General features: G+C 41.3%; 1 protein-coding gene across 1 annotated transcript in view; it reads left to right on the top strand.

Annotated features, from left to right (window-relative positions):
- Positions 1-215: 215 nt before the first annotated feature.
- Positions 216-18107, top strand: part of LOC128685276 (NHL repeat-containing protein 2) — a gene marked incomplete at its 5' end in the record, with an annotated part of 34539 nt that continues 16647 nt past the window's right edge. Inside the window, 1 exon segment of the mRNA XM_070090454.1 lies at positions 216-311. Within this exon segment, the coding sequence (XP_069946555.1) occupies positions 216-311 (96 nt within the window).

The raw sequence follows: 18107 nt of genomic DNA, 5'->3' as shown, positions 1-18107 counted from the left end.
AATAATAAATTTAATTTTTATGATAATTATAATCTTTATTTTTGTAAATTTACATAATATAATTAATACAGGAGAAGTTGACATTTTTTCATACTTTATGGAAAGCCCCTGGTTATGCAGCCTTAACTTACAACTACGTACAGACATTTTGGAGATTGTTGTATATATTATTTGTGAAATGAGAATATTGAAATAATAACCTTCAATTGTAACAGATAAAGGTTGTGCAATCACTGGGCAAGACATATAAAGTAAGCACAGTGGCTGGAGGATCAAGTACACACAAAACTGAAAATAATGTGGATACAAAGGTATGTAGACTTCAGTTTATTCTAGTTGGTGTCTTTTGAATTAATATGACAAACATCTGGTGGAGAATTTTAGAGCTTGTCTTTTAGATTTAGATGACAAACATCTTGAGTATCTTTGCAAGACTTATTTAACTACAGAGGGAATTATTTAACCCCTCTACTCCTATGATATTTTTAGCTTATATCAAAGCATATATTCCATAGGCATTCTTCCTTAACTTTTTTTTTTTTCACTAATGCGACTGTTTCTCATCAAAGCAGGATGGCCCAAATAAGGGAAACACATTGAGCATCGCTCAGTCACTTGCTGTCATGCCATGAGTGTACAGATATCACAAAACAAAGGACTTTTTGAACTACAGCACCTTCTCCCATCCTTCATAGTGCATTCACTGTACCTCCTATTCCATGGTATGCACAGCATGTATGTGTTAGTGTTGGTAATGAATGTGATGGTGATTTGAGTGATTAACATTATCTTAACACATTGAGTTCACACTTGCAACTGATGGTCCCAAATCTAGACTGACCAGTTCATCAGAGAGCACAACAACAACGGCTTTATATCAGACACTTTCTTGAGTATCATGACATGTGTACCTTGTGTGCCATCCTCTGACCATCCCCATTTTAACATTTTCAGGGTTGGTTCCATTGTATCACAGCTTTGTCGCAGTGATATCACAGCAGTGTCGCTTCCATAGTACAACACCATGAGCTCAGCTCACTCAGATAAGCTGTGAGCAATAAATTTGGGGATATATATGAGAGAATGGGTCTATGCAGTAAGTGTGGTGCACCATATAAAAAAATTCTGCAGCACACAGTGGATAATGAGAAAAAACAGTAATTTTGCGGTGTACTTTCGTATGGTTTTTATGATTGAATTCTCGGTTTCCTGATCTCAGTTGATAGAATAGAAGATTTATTACAGAAATACAAATGATTTTGATTGGTTTCTCGACAGAAAGTAGTTTGAAATTGAGCTCAAAATAGCAGAAATGTTTTATTTTTGCCGATATTCCAGAGTACAGCGGACCCCCAAGTTTCGTGATTAATCCATTCCAGAGAGTCTGCTGAATGGCGAAATTCACAATTGGTGAAACCATTTTCCCCATAAAAAATAATGGAAATCCAATTAATATGTTTCAGACACCCAAAAGTATTAACAAAAAATATTTTATTTAAAGATTAAATATAAATTTACGTACAGAAAACAATGACAAATGAATATAAAGAACTAATGAAATGTGTATATGAACATTCAGCATCACACTTAACTTTATTCAAGACTCCTGTTGGTGTATGGCAAACAGGCAGGAGGGCAGAGGGAGGCGAGAGGGAGGCAAGTTATTATGCTTCAATATGACGCTAATATCATCTCTACGGCTTATTTATTTATCACAATTCATCTAATATGACATAATAAACAGTATTAATAACATAGAAACATGATATTCAGTTTAACCTCAAAAATCGAACTTAATCCCTTCCAGGAGCTAGTTCTAAATTCGAAAAGTCTGAAATTCGAAGCAATATTTTACATAAGAAATAATGGAAATACTGTACAATTAATCCGTTCCAGAAACCCAAAAATATTCACACAAAAAATACATTTTATAGAGATTAATTACAGTTTTACATACAACAAATACTATACAGGTCTCCCTCAACATTCACGAGGGTTAGGGGATCAAGAGCCTCGCGAATGGTGAAAAACCGTGAATGTTTGGTGCCCCAATATACTGTAGGGAAATATAATACAATACTGCTTCCTTAACTTGTTGAAGCATGAACAATCATAAAATACATGAAAACGTCGTAAATTGTACTAAATACATTACATACGTTATGCCTTAACAACATGTATGTTATTAAATACCACTGCCTCCACCACTGCAAGTCCCTACTACCCTCCCTCTGACCCCCCACAACTGGCAGCCAGCCCTCCCACCACTGTGTGGTGAGTGTTTTGTTTGTTCATTATTTGCTATTAAACTACAGTACAGTATAAATAATGTCAACCCATTTATGACTGCATATTGGAATGGCTATTCGGACAGGTATTGGAAGGTGACATCGTGTGTTTACTCTTGAACACAGCAAAGAATCAAACATTTCTGCTACTGCTAATAATAATAATAATAATAATAATAATAATAATAATAATATTAATATAATAATAATAAATACGATAGAATTGAAGAAGGAAATTGTACAAAAATACGAGGGTTAAAGCAGTGGTGGAGGAAGTGGTTAACGCAGCGTCAGTGTGGCTTTGTTTATGCTGGAGTGAGTATTAGTCTCCGTGCTCTTCCAAACATTTCACAATAATTCATTGTATTTGGTGCTTGTAGATTGAGTGTGACTGGAGTGGTTGAAGCAGTGGTAGAGGCAGTGGTAGAGGCAGTGATAGAGGCAGTGGTAGAGGCAGTGATAGAGGAAGTTATAGAGGCAGTGGGTGAGGCAGCAGTTGAGGCAGTGGTAGAGGCAGTGGTAGAGGCAGTGATAGAGGCAGTGGTAGAGGAAGTTATAGAGGCAGTGGGTGAGGCAGCAGTTGAGGCAGTGGTAGAGGCAGTTATAGAGGCAGTGGTAGAGGCAGTTATAGAGGCAGTGGTAGAGGCAGTGGGTGAGGCAGTGGGTGAGGCCGTGGGTGAGGCAATGGTAGAGGCAGTGATAGAGGCAGTGATAGAGGCAGGGAGGGAGGCAGTGATAGAGGCAGGGAGGGAGGCAGTGATAGAGGCAGGGAGGGAGGCAGTGATAGAGGCAGTGGTATTTATAATATATATGTTAATAAATATCACTGCCTCTACCACTGCCTCTACCACTGCCTCACCCACTGCCTCACCCACTGCCTCTACCACTGCCTCTACCACTGCCTCACCCACTGCCTCTACAACTGCCTCTATCACTGCCTCTACCACTGCCTCACCCACTGCCTCTACCACTGCCTCACCCACTGCCTCTACCACTGCCTCACCCACTGCCTCTATAACTGCCTCTACCACTGCCTCAACTGCTGCCTCTACCACTGCCTCACCCACTGCCTCTACCACTGCCTCTATCACTGCCTCTACCACTGCCTCAACCACTCCAGTCACACTCAATCTACAAGCACCAAATACAATGAATTATTGTGAAATGTTTGGAAGAGCACGGAGACTAATACTCCAGCATAAACAAAGCCACATTGACGATGCGTCAACCACTTCCTCCACCACTGCTTCAACCCTCGTATTTTTGTACAATTTCCTTCTTCAATTCTATCATATTTATTATTATTATTATTATTATTATTATTATTATTATTATTATTATTATTTTTATTATTATATTAATATTATTATTATTATTATTAGCAGTAGCAGAAATGTTTGATTCTTTGCTGTGTTCAAGAGTAAACACACGATGTCACCTTCCAATACCTGTCCAAATAGCCATTCCAATATGCAGTCATGGATGGGTTTACATTATTTATACTGTAGTTTAATAGCAAATAATGAACAAACAAAACACTCACCACACAGTGGTGGGAGGACTGGCTGCCAGTTGCAGGGGTCGGAGGGAGGGTAGTAAGGACTCGTGGCGGTAACCTTAAATATGATTTGCCAGCTGGGAATTTGGCGGTTGGGAATTTGTGAATGTGTGAAGCCCGCGAAAGTTGAAAACGCAAATGTTGAGGGAGACCTGTAGTTTTTAATTATTATTTTTATTATCACACTGGCCGATTCCCACCAAGGCAGGGTGGCCCGAAAAAGAAAAACTTTCACCATCATTCACTCCATCACTGTCTTGCCAGAAGGGTGCTTTACACTACAGTTTTTAAACTGCAACATTAACACCCCTCCTTCAGAGTGCAGGCACTGTACTTCCCATCTCCAGGGCTCAAGTCCGGCCTGCCGGTTTCCCTGAACCCCTTCATAAATGTTACTTTGCTCACACTCCAACAGCACGTCAATTATTAAAAACCATTTGTCTCCATTCACTCCTATCAAACACGCTCACGCATGCCTGCTGGAAGTCCAAGCCCCTCGCACACAAAACCTCCTTTACCCCCTCCCTCCAACCTTCCCTAGCCCGACCACTACCCCGCCTTCCTTCCACTACAGACTGATACACTCTTGAAGTCATTCTGTTTTGCTCCATTCTCTCTACATGTCCAAACCACCTCAACAACCCTTCCTCAGCCCTCTGGACAACAGTTTTGGTAATCCCGCACCTCCTCCTTACTTCCAAACTACGAATTCTCTGCATTATATTCACACCACACATTGCCCTCAAACATGACATCTCCACTGCCTCCAGCCTTCTCCTCGCTGCAACATTCATCACCCATGCTTCACACCCATATAAGAGCGTTGGTAAAACTATACTCTCATACATTCCCCTCTTTGCCTCCAAGGACAAAGTTCTTTGTCTCCACAGACTCCTAAGTGCACCACTCACCCTTTTCCCCTCATCAGTTCTATGATTCACATCATCTTTCATAGACCCATCCGCTGACACATCCACTCCCAAATATCTGAATACATTCACCTCCTCCATACTCTCTCCCTCCAATCTGATATCCAATCTTTCATCACCTACTCTTTTTGTTATCCTCATGACCTTACTCTTTCCTGTATTCACTTCTAATTTTCTTCTTTTGCATACCCTACCAAATTCATCCACCAAGCTCTGCAACTTCTCTTCAGAATCTCCAAAGAGCACAGTGTCATCAGCAAAGAGCAACTGTGACAACTCCCACTTCATGTGTGATTCTTTATCTTTTAACTCCACGCCTCTTGCCAAGACCCTCGCATTTACTTCTCTTACAACCCCATCTATAAATATATTAAACCACCACGGTGACGTTACACATCCTTGTCTAAGGCCTACTTTTACTGGGAAATAATTTCCCTCTTTCCTACATACTCTAACTTGAGCCTCACTATCCTCATAAAAACTCTTCACTGCTTTCAGTAACCTACCTCCTACACCATACACCTGCAACATCTGCCACATTGCCCCCCTATCCACCCTGTCATACGCCTTTTCCAAACCCATAAATGCCACAAAGACCTCTTTAGCCTTATCTAAATACTGTTCACTTATGTGTTTCACTGTAAACACCTGGTCCACACACCCCCTACCTTTCCTAAGGCCTCCTTGTTCATCTGCTATCCTATTCTCCGTCTTACTCTTAATTCTTTCAATAATAACTCGACCATACACTTTACCAGGTACACTCAACAAACTTATCCCCCTATAATTTTTGCACTCTGTTTTGTCCCCTTTGCCTTTATACAAAGGAACTATTCATGCTCTCTGCCAATCCCTAGGTACCTTACCCTCTTCCATACATTTATTAAATAATTGCACCAACCACTCCAAAACTATATCCCGGCCTGCTTTTAACATTTCTATCTTTATCCCATCAATCCCGGCTGCCTTACCCCCTTTCATTTTACCTACTGCCTCACAAACTTCCCCCACACTCACAACTGGCTCTTCGTCACTCCTACAAGATGTTATTCCTCCTTGCCCTATACACGAAATCACAGCTTCCCTATCTTCATCAACATTTAACAATTCCTCAAAATATTCCCTCCATCTTCCCAATACCTCTAACTCTCCATTTAATAACTCTCCTCTCCTATTTTTAACTGACAAATCCATTTGTTCTCTAGGCTTCCTTAACTTGTTAATCTCACTCCAAAACTTTTTCTTATTTTCAACAAAATTTGTTGATAACATCTCACCCACTCTCTCTCATTTGCTCTCCTTTTACATTGCTTCACCACTCTCTTAACCTCTCTCTTTTTCTCCATATACTCTTTCCTCCTTGCATCACTTCTACTTTGTAAAAACTTCTCATATGCTAACTTTTTCTCCCTTACTACTCTCTTTACATCATCATTCCACCAATCGCTCCTCTTCCCTCCCGCACCCACCTTCCTGTAACCACAAACTTCTGCTGAACACTCCAACACTACATTTTTAAACCTACCCCATACCTCTTCGACCCCATTGCCTATGCTCTCATTAGCCCATCTATCCTCCAATAGCTGTTTATATCTTACCCTAACTGCCTCCTCTTTTAGTTTATAAACCTTCACCTCTCTCTTCCCTGATGCTTCTATTCTCCTTGTATCCCATCTACCTTTTACTCTCAGTGTAGCTACAACTAAAAAGTGATCTGATATATCTGTGGCCCCTCTATAAACATGAACATCCTGAAGTCTACTCAACAGTCTTTTATCTACCAATACATAATCCAACAAACTACTGTCATTTCGCCCTACATCATATCTTGTATACTTATTTATCCTCTTTTTCTTAAAATATGTATTACCTATAACTAAACCCCTTTCTATACAAAGTTCAATCAAAGGGCTCCCATTATCATTTACACCTGGCACCCCAAACTTACCTACCACACCCTCTCTAAAAGTTTCCCCTACTTTAGCATTCAGGTCCCCTACCACAATTACTCTCTCACTTGATTCAAAGGCTCCTATACATTCACTTAACATCTCCCAAAATCTCTCTCTCTCTCCTCTACATTCCTCTCTTCTCCAGGTGCATACACGCTTATTATGACCTACTTTATAGTAATACATATAAAATAGTAATACATATAAAATAAGGTTTATAAACTAAAAGAGGAGGCAGTTAGGGTAAGATATAAACAGCTATTGGAGGATAGATGGGCTAATGAGAGCATAGGCAATGGGGTCGAAGAGGTATGGGGTAGGTTTAAAAATGTAGTGTTAGAGTGTTCAGCAGAAGTTTGTGGTTACAGGAAAGTGGGTGCGGGAGGGAAGAGGAGCGATTGGTGGAATGATGATGTAAAGAGAGTAGTAAGGGAGAAAAAGTTAGCATATGAGAAGTTTTTACAAAGTAGAAGTGATGCAAGGAGGGAAGAGTATATGGAGAAAAAGAGAGAGGTTAAGAGAGTGGTGAAGCAATGTAAAAAGAGAGAAAATGAGACAGTGGGTGAGATGTTATCAACAAATTTTGTTGAAAATAAGAAAAAGTTTTGGAGTGAGATTAACAAGTTAAGAAAGCCTAGAGAACAAATGGATTTGTCAGTTAAAAATAGGAGAGGAGAGTTATTAAATGGAGAGTTAGAGGTATTGGGAAGATGGAGGGAATATTTTGAGGAATTGTTAAATGCTGATGAAGATAGGGAAGCTGTGATTTCGTGTATAGGGCAAGGAGGAATAACATCTTGCAGGAGTGAGGAAGAGCCAGTTGTGAGTGTGGAGGAAGTTCGTGAGGCAGTAGGTAAAATGAAAGGGGGTAAGGCAGCCGGGATTGATGGGATATAGATAGAAATGTTAAAAGCAGGTGGGGATATAGTTTTGGAGTGGTTGGTGCAATTATTTAATAAATGTATGGAAGAGGGTAAGGTACCTAGGGATTGGCAGAGAGCATGCATAGTTCCTTTGTATAAAGGCAAAGGGGATAAAAGAGAGTGCAAAAATTATAGGGGGATAAGTCTGTTGAGTATACCTGGTAAAGTGTATGGTAGAGTTATTATTGAAAGAATTAAGAGTAAGACGGAGAATAGGATAGCAGATGAACAAGGAGGCTTTAGGAAAGGTAGGGGGTGTGTGGACCAGGTGTTTACAGTGAAACATATAAGTGAACAGTATTTAGATAAGGCTAAAGAGGTCTTTGTGGCATTTATGGATTTGGAAAAGGCGTATGACAGGGTGGATAGGGGGGCAATGTGGCAGATGTTGCAGGTGTATGGTGTAGGAGGTAGGTTCCTGAAAGCAGTGAAGAGTTTTTACGAGGATAGTGAGGCTCAAGTTAGAGTATGTAGGAAAGAGGGAAATTATTTCCCAGTAAAAGTAGGCCTTAGACAAGGATGTGTGATGTCACCGTGGTTGTTTAATATATTTATAGATGGGGTTGTAAGAGAAGTAAATGTGAGGGTCTTGGCAAGAGGCGTGGAGTTAAAAGATAAAGAATCACACACAAAGTGGGAGTTGTCACAGTTGCTCTTTGCTGATGACACTGTGCTCTTGGGAGATTCTGAAGAGAAGTTGCAGAGATTGGTGGATGAATTTGGTAGGGTGTGCAAAAGAAGAAAATTAAAGGTGAATACAGGAAAGAGTAAGGTTATGAGGATAACAAAAAGATTAGGTGATGAAAGATTGGATATCAGATTGGAGGAAGAGAGTATGGAGGAGGTGAATGTATTCAGATATTTGGGAGTGGACGTGTCAGTGGATGGGTCTATGAAAGATGAAGTGAATCATAGAATTGATGAGGGGAAAAGGGTGAGTGGTGCACTTAGGAGTCTGTGGAGACAAAGAACTTTGTCCTTGGAGGCAAAGAGGGGAATGTATGAGAGTATAGTTTTACCAACGCTCTTATATGGGTGTGAAGCATGGGTGATGAATGTTGCAGCGAGGAGGAGGCTGGAGGCAGTGGAGATGTCATGTCTGAGGGCAATGTGTGGTGTGAATATAATGCAGAGAATTCGTAATTTGGAAGTTAGGAGGAGGTGCGGGATTACCAAAACTGTTGTCCAGAGGGCTGAGGAAGGGTTGTTGAGGTTGTTTGGACATGTAGAGAGAATGGAGCGAAACAGAATGACTTCAAGAGTGTATCAGTCTGTAGTGGAAGGAAGGCGGGGTAGGGGTCGGCCTAGGAAAGGTTGGAGGGAGGGGGTAAAGGAGGTTTTGTGTGCGAGGGGCTTGGACTTCCAGCAGGCATGCGTGAGCGTGTTTGATAGGAGTGAATGGAGACAAATGGTTTTTAATAATTGACGTGCTGTTGGAGTGTGAACAAAGTAACATTTATGAAGGGGTTCAGGGAAACCGGCAGGCCGGACTTGAGCCCTGGAGATGGGAAGTACAGTGCCTGCACTCTCAAGGAAGGGTGTAAATGTTGCAGTTTAAAAACTGTAGTGTAAAGCACCCTTCTGGCAAGACAGTGATGGAGTGAATGATGGTGAAAGTTTTTCTTTTTCGGGCCACCCTGCCTTGGTGGGAATCGACCAGTGTGATAATAATAAAAAAACATATAAAATAACATTTTTACTTACCTTTATTGAAGATTGGTGATGGCATCTGGAAGATAGGGAGGAGGAGAGAGGGAGTTGGGGTTAGTGTTTGGAAGGAGAATCCCCCTCCATGAGGACTTCAGGTAAAGCCCTCTCTGGGGTTACTTCCCTTCTCTGTCTTTTAATGCCACTAGGACCAGCTTGAGAGTCACTGGACCCCTGTCTCACAAAATAACTGTCCACAGTCCTCTGTTTCTGGCACCTCTTTAACATTTCCCTAAAATGGGACATGGTTCTGTCACTGAACTTGTTGCAAAGATGGCTTGTTTCAGCTTGCTCAGGGTTGTACTTCTGCACAAACATTTGGACATCATTCCACTTGGCACAAATCTCCTTAATCTTTGAAGAAGGCATCTCATCCACTCCCTCTTCCTCCTCCTCTGAAGCAAGTTCCTCAGCTGTGGTCTGATACTGCTCCAGATGAAGCTCTTGCAGCTCTTCAGTGGTTAGCTCTTCCCTGTGGTCCTCCACCAGCTCTTCCACATCCTCGCCACTCACCTCCAACCCCAGGGTGTTCCCCAGTGCCACAATAGAGTCCACAACAGGCAGAGGGTGAGCTGGGTCAGGGTCAGCCTCAAACCCTTCAAAATCCCTCTTTTGGACATAATCTGACCACAATTGTCTCCAAGCAGAGTTCAGAGTCCTGGAAGTCACTCCCTCCCAAGTCTTACCTATAAGGCTTATGGAGCTGTAGATGTTGAAGTGATTCCTCCAGAACTCTCTTAGGGTCATCTTAGTGTCTGTGGTCACTTCAAAGCGCTTTTCAAGCACTGCTTTTGTGTAGAGTTTTTTGAAGTTAGTAATGACCTGCTGGTTCATGGGCTTGAGGAGAGGAGTGGTGTTAGGAGGCAAGAACTTCACTTTTATAAAACTGAAGTCCTTAGACAAGAGGTCTAATAAGTTTGGAGGATGAGCAGGAGCATTGTCCATTAACAGGAGGCACTTGAGTGGCAATTTCTTTTCCTGGAGGTATTTTTTCACACTGGGGCCAAACACTTCATGGACCCACTCTTTGCAAATGTCTTGTGACCCATGCCTTATGATTAGCTTTCCACAAGACACATAACTTGTTCTTAAAGACATTGTTTTTCTTAAACACTCTGGGATTTTCTGAATGATACACAAGTAAAGGCTTCACTTTAAAATCACCACTAGCATTAGCACAGAACAAAAGAGTAAGCCTGTCTTTCATAGGCTTGTGTCCTGGCAGGGCCTTTTCCTCCTGTGTGATGAAGGTCCTTTTTGGCATTTTCTTCCAAAATAAACCTGTTTCGTCACAATTAAACACTTGTTCAGGTTTGAATTCTTCACTGTTTATGTACCCCTTAAACTCCTGTACAAACTTCTCAGCTGCTCATTTGTCTGAACTGGCTGCCTCACCATGTCTTACAACATTGTGTATGCCACTACGCTTCTTAAATCTGTCAAACCAGCCTCTGCTGGCCTTAAATTCACTATCAGCACTGGTTCCAGGAGTTTTCTGTACCAGATCGGCATGCAGCTTCCTTGCCTTTTCGCAAATAATCATCTCTGAAACACTATCACCTGCAATCTCTTTATCCTTGATCCACACCAGTAACAACTTCTCAACCTCTTCATCTATTTGTGGTCTTTTTTTGGTTAGCATATTAACACCTTTTGCAACATCAGCTTCCTTGATTTGTTCTTTCTTTGACAGGATAGAACCGATGGTTGACTTGTTTTTCCCATACATCCTGGCAAGCTCAACAAGTCTCACACCACTCTCATACTTCTGTATTATTTTCTTCTTCACATTTATGGTGTTTCTCACTTTCTTTACCACAGGGGTACCACTAGCAAGTTTCTTTGGACCCATGGCAGCTTATTTCACAGTCCCACAAGCACTAAACACAACGAAATAATCGTAAAATGCGTGAATGAGAGCGCAGGTTAGTGTTTACACAAGCATAAACAAAGCTAGACTGCTCACGGCGCCTGTGCGGGGACGCGGATAGAGCGGGCCGGCAGACAAGTCCCATACCCGGCGGTCCGAAAATAGGGGTGCATTCGATAATAGGGACACAGTTTGTCCCAAAAAATGGTCCTATTTTTGAAACATTCGATATGTGATACGTTCGATATGTGATACGTTCGATTTTTGAGGTTCCACTGTATACTCTAGAATGAATAAAATATGTCATATCATATGTGAGGAGTAAGTGTTGGTAGTGTTGTTCTTGGGTTTATAAGGGCCACTGAGAGAAGCTGTACATATTAGTGGTGGTGGAGGTGGCAGCTGAAGCCACTAACACTATTCACACTAAAACAATGTATGTAATTTATAAATAAGAAATATTTACACTTTAATTTACAAATAAGAAATATTTACGCTTACCATGTAGGAGATGTTAGTTTAATTAGTTTGATGGAGAAGATAATGGCAGAGGTTTAGGGTGGTGGAAGATACCTGGGCAGCGTATGTTCAGTGGCCCTATACACCTCCAGCAACATTGGAAAGTTACTTTCGTGTCGTTTTTCTATCGCTTAATCGCTTAACTTATTTGCTACACTGTTAATGCTACACTTTATCGCTGGCTGGCACTATAGCCTTTATCGATACCTGCTGCTTTAGTATCCTACATATCGTAGAATCACTGAATCACTGAAGAAGACACATTCTCCCATCTCTCTTCCTCCTCCACTTTGGTGCTTTGCTACGAGTTTTTTCTTGAATTCTATAGTGTTTCTTTCCTTCTTTACCAAAGGCCTGGCACTAGGAGCTTTCTTTGGACCCATGGTGGCTTATTTAGCAGTTACAAGCCCTATAAACAATGGATTATTATGAAATGTATCGTGTGAACCCATGGGGTGATGGTCACTCGCTGATAAACAATGGCACACTGAGTGTGAATGGTGCGGGAGACTGGCTTTATGTGCACACTGACACTGGAATGCCGCTCCGACATGTACCAGACGGTCACCGAATGATGAGGCCAATCATGAACCGCGAGACTATATTTTGCCCAAAAAAAGTTGCCAAAAGTCGGTTTTCACGAAAGTTGCATCTGCCAAAAGGCGGGGGTCCACTGTTCATAAATAACGTCAATTGTCCAGTACACATCCAACTGGCCAGTCTAATACGTATTTAACCCTTAAACTGTCCAAAGGTAGGTCTGCGTTAGTACTGCTAGCACTTCAAATGTAGATCAACTTTTTATTTTCCCTGCCTCCAAATTTAACACGATTGGCCTGAGACGCCTGGTCAGTATAGAATGGGTCTTAACACTCGGTGTGCACAGTATTAAAAAAATTTGGGACCACTTATTACACTGTAGGAGCACCAGCTGGAACAAATAGCGTGGCAAACACCAGGGATTCACTGATGTCATGTTGTATTAACACTCCCCTTTTAAGAGGAAAGTGATGTTGACCTAGAGTTTAGTGGCTTTGAGATGGATGTGGCTCACAAGTGGTCGAGGAAATATCAAAAACTTCGATAATAACCCATGTGCAACATTTGTGCAAAATCCTTTCATAAATTAAAATAAAAACGAGAAAAAAAAGGTATATCAGCAACACTTCTGCAAGTGGCAGGACTCTATGTTGCCTTCAGGTGAGGATCCAGTGCCAACTTCATGGTCTTATATCTCGGTACGTAGTGATCCTAAAAAAAATTGCCCTCTTTAACCCTTAAACTGTCCAAGCGTAGATCTGCATTTGCACGCGTAGTGCGCCGAACGTAGATCTGCGTTTGCACGCGTAATGCTCCGAATGTAGATCTACATTTTATTTTTCATTGCTTCAAATTTGGCGTGATTGGCGTGAGTCTCCTAGATACAAGAGAATGGGTCTGTGCTTTAAGTATGCATAGAATGAAAAAATTCGGGGACGCTGGGGTACCGCGTGGTAGCACCAGTTAGTTTCAGCTCCATCTTGGGCTAACATCATGGCAAACCCTCGTGATTCACTCACGCCTCGTCGTATTAACACTCTACTATTCTTGGAAAGTGTAACAGAATGTGAGGTTAGTGAATTTGACACCAATATAGCCACTAATTTTCAAGGAATTAGTGAAACTGTTGATGATAACCCAGATGACCCTCAGTCTATCACTTCTGGGGTGAACAGTGTGGCCATACCAGACCCTCAGCCTAGTACCTCTGGGGTTACTAGTGTTACTACCCAAAGGCAACTACACAAAAGGAAATTATCATTTTCCAAGCATTATCATATGGACGATAATAAAAGTGATGTAAGTGACGACGATGAAATCGATTTTATGCCCACAGAGGATTTGTCGAGTTACAGTGATTATCATTATTTCCCAGTGAAATGTAGTTTTAGGTGACGTAACCTACGTTCAGGCAGTGTACCATATGCAGTCAGAGGCAAGGGTTGTGGCAGGTCACAATCCAAAACCCCAGCTAGTGATAGTGATAGTGATCATGAAGGTGAATATGCTGTGATGGAGGAAGAGGAGGTTGGTGGCATGGTGCCTGGACCTCATGGTGAAGTGGGTGGGCAGACAAAGAACTGCCCGGCACCCTCTCAAGCATATGCTGCCTCCATTCCAGTCCCTCCTCCTCCTCCCCCACGCCCCATGCTACAGGTCCACCCTGCACCATATGACTGCAAATGGAACTGGATAGAAAGTACTACACCATTCATGCCACACCTTTCAACTTTGATGCCAGTGGAAGTGGTATCATGCCACACTGTCCCATCACAAATGAGTCTACAGAGTTAGACTGTTTTCAACTATATTTTGATGAACCGATAATGAACCTGATTGTTACCCAAACCACCATGTACTACCAGTATACAATGGACCACACAGATGTTTCAGAATCTTCTTGGCTGCACAGATGGAAAGATACGCCACACACATATAAGAACAATATAGCACACTACTGGTCCACAGACCACTTCAGCAGTACTTCCGTGACCTCCTTCCCTGCAACAGATTCACTCTGTTGCTACAAATGTTGCACTTCTCAGACAGGAATATGCCAAACTGAAATGACTTCCTATACAAAATCAGGGAATTGTTTATGTATCTGAAGCAAAAATTCAGTGCCTACTTTTATCCATTCAAGAACATTGTTGTTGACAAGTCCTTGATTCTGTTAAAGGGACGACTGTCATTCAGACAATGTGTACCAAGCAAATGTAATCACTTTGGTATAAAACTCTTTGTTTTGTGTGACTGTGAGACTGGTCTTGTGTTGGATGTCACTATCTACACTGGGAAAAACACACTCGGTGATACCAGGCGTATGTTGGGCATTTCTGGGGATGTTGTTTGCAAGATGATGCAGCCATACCTTGGCAAGGGTCATACATTGTTCACAGACAACTGGTATACAAGCCCTATGCTCGCTGATTTCCTACATGTGAACAATACTGATATATGTGGAACAGTGAGAAGAAGTAGAAAACACATGCCAAGGTTCACTGGAGGAAGTGTAGTGCAAGCGTTTCATGCCAATGACATCATGGCACTGACATGGCATGACAAACGGGACGTAACATTGCTGACAACCATCCACAGAAATGAGATGGTGCAGACAGACAGACTGAGCAAGAACAACAATGAACCTATTGTAAAGCCAGCTGCTGTCATCGACTATACAAACAGTGTGAGACTAGTTGACAAGTGTGACATGATGATAGGGTTTGTTGACTGTGTGTGTGTAGGAGTCGCAAGTGGTATATAAAAGTGTTTTTCACCATTGCACTGCTCAGTGCCTTAAACATGTACAAAATAAAGACAGGGAAGCAACAATGATATGCGTAATTCACCCTCATTGTCATCAAGCAGATAGCGAAAAGTATGGTACCACACCTATACCTGTCACTCCACAGCAACCTGTCACCCCACAACAGCGACCTGTCACCCCACAAGAAGAGAGGGAAGTACCCAACTGAATAATCCCTAACTATCACTGCCTGATACCAATACCATCTACTCCAAAGAAGAAGTACTCTCAGAAAAAGTGTGTTGTGTGTGCTTACACTACACAGTGACCCCAAGTGCGAAAAGGATTACAATACATATGTCAGCAATGTGGGGTGGCACTCTGTATGAATCCATGCTTCTTGGAGTATCATACAGTGGTGGACATCTAGAAACATAAATGGGACCTGTAAATACCTTGTATATACTATATGTAAACAATAGTATGTGATTGAACCAGGTGTACAAATTCATCTGTCAGTGTGAACATGTGGCCTGGGGCTAAAGCTCCCGCTTCACACACAGAGGGCCGGGGTTTGATTCCCGGCAGGTGGAAACATTTCGACGCATTTCCTTACACCTGTTGTCCTGTTCACTTAGCAGCAAATAGGTACCTGGGTGTTAGTCAACTGGTGTGGGTCGCATCCTGGGGGACAATATTAAGGACCCCAATGGAAATAAGTTAGACAGTCCTCGATAACGCACTGACTTTCTTGGGTTATCCTGGGTGGCTAACCCTCCAGGGTTAAAAATCCAAAGAAAATCTTATCTTATCCTTGTGACAGTATGATTACTAATTCAGTACCAAACATTTGTGTCACAACAAGAGCTGGCTATGAAAGCAAAAGATCTGCAACAAAACATTATTATCATAACATGAAAACAACTTAAAATAGAAAAGAATTGGAAAAGAACGATAAATGTTTATTGTTTCTGCAAGTGGCAGTGCTCCATGTTGCCAATGCCTCGTCATTTAGCAAGAACTTTGCGGGCTTATATCTCAGTAAGTACTGGCCCTAAAAAAAATTTTATCCTATAACATTCATCAAAATGCACTCTTCATTTAAAAAAAAAAATTAAATATTCAAAAAAACTTTTTTTTTTTTTTTTTTTCAAAATATTCGGAGCACTGGCAGTAAAAACGTAGATCTACGTTTGAACAGTTTAAGGGTTAAGAATGCATTGACATTGTTTATACAATTATTACAATAATGCAGTAGTCTGCAAAACAGTAAATCTTCTATTTTTTGTGCAAATAAAAAATTCAAAATGGAAAGCAAGTTATGTAAGAGGGGCCTGGAGATGTAACTAATAAACAGATAAAATATTATTTTAGTACCAGGAATGTCTGCATTGTTTTCTAGGCCCTATTTTGAAACTCATTGCAGACTGGGAGGAGGGGAAAGGGAGGCGAGTTTATTATTGGAGACAGGACAATATGCTTCAGTGCGACACGAATATCAACTCCACAGCTTATTTATCTATCACAATTCATCTAATATGGCATAATAAGCAATATTAATAACATAGAAAATGACATATACTCTAGATTGAATGAAATATGTCATTATGTATGTCACGAAAGGAGTTGTTTTGTTGTTGTTGGGTGTATAAGGGCCACTGGAGCGTAAGCCATGCATAGTGGTGGTGAAGGCAGCAGCAGAGACGGCGGTGTTCATAGTAGCCCTATATACCTCCAGCAACATTGGAGGGGTTAGGTTTGTGCTGTTCTTTTTCTATCGATTAATCATATAAGTTACTTGCTACACTGTTAATGCTACACTTTATCTTTAGCTGGTGCTATAGCCTTTATTGACTCGTGCTGCTTTAGTATCGTACATATCATAGAATCACTGAATTGTTGAAGAAGGCACATTCTTCCCTCTCTCTTCCTCCTCCACTTTGGTACTTTGCTACGATTTCTTTCTTTAATTCTATCATGTTCCTCACTTTCTTTACCAAAGGACTGGCACTCGGAGCTTTCTTTGGGGCCATGGTGGCTTATTTAGCAGTCACACACAAACAAGTGCCAAAAACAATGGATTATTACAAAATGTTTCGTATGACCTCGCAGGATATGTTCACTCGCCAAGAAACAACACGACACTGCCTGAGAATGCATGTGGGAGACGGCTATGTCTGCCTGCTGGGCACTGGACTTAGAAGGAGGTGCAGGGTTTCTAAAAGTAATATTCAGAAGGCTGAGGAATGATTGTTGAGGTGGTTCAGACATTTAGAGAGGATGGAGCAAACTAGAATAACTTGGGTGTATAAATCTGTAGTGAAAGGAAGGTGAGGTAGGAGTCATCCTAAGAAAGGTTGGAGGGAGGGGATAAAAGTTTTGTGTGCAAGAGGCTTAGACTTTCAGGAAGTGTGTGAGCACGTTAGTTAGGAGTAAGTGGAGACAAATGGTTTTTATGACTTAATGTGCTGTTGGAGTGTGAGCAGTGTAGCATGAAAGGATTCAGGAAAACTGGTTAGCCAGGTTTGAGTCCTGGAGGTGGGAAGTATAGTGCCTGCACTCTGAAGGAAGGGTGGAGATATGTTGCAGTTTTTTAACTGCAGTCTTAGCATACCTCTGACAAGACAGTGATGGAGTGAATAATGATGAAAATGTTCTTATTTTTTGGGTCTTCTGTTTTGGTAGGAGGTCGCCGATGTGCAAGTAAAAAAATATAATAATAGTAAACCATCAGTCTGGCTGACTCTGGAAATATGGGGCCAAATCTGCTCTGTCAGTTAATTCACAAATAACAGTCCAGTGGTAGCAGAGTTGTCACTATTGTTATAATCATGACCAAAGAATTTCATCTCTGGCTACCACAGTCACCATTACTGGCCACCTGCTCTGCCTCTTCCCCCATTAGTTTATTAAATCAAAGGTTTACTTACATACATTATTTTAATGAAAGAAAAAGGTTACAAAATTTAAAAAGAAATGCCTGTGTCTTAGGGCATAAGCATATGATAGTAAGCTATATAAAGAAGAATGGGCACCTAGGGAAAAGCAAGAGAACAGATGGAAGACAGCAGGAAA

The sequence above is a fragment of the Cherax quadricarinatus genome, chromosome 32 (genome assembly GCF_038502225.1).
Source record: "Cherax quadricarinatus isolate ZL_2023a chromosome 32, ASM3850222v1, whole genome shotgun sequence".
Taxonomy (NCBI): domain Eukaryota; kingdom Metazoa; phylum Arthropoda; class Malacostraca; order Decapoda; family Parastacidae; genus Cherax; species Cherax quadricarinatus.
Note: the sequence above shows the minus strand (reverse complement) of the source record. Positions and strands in the feature narration are given on the sequence as shown.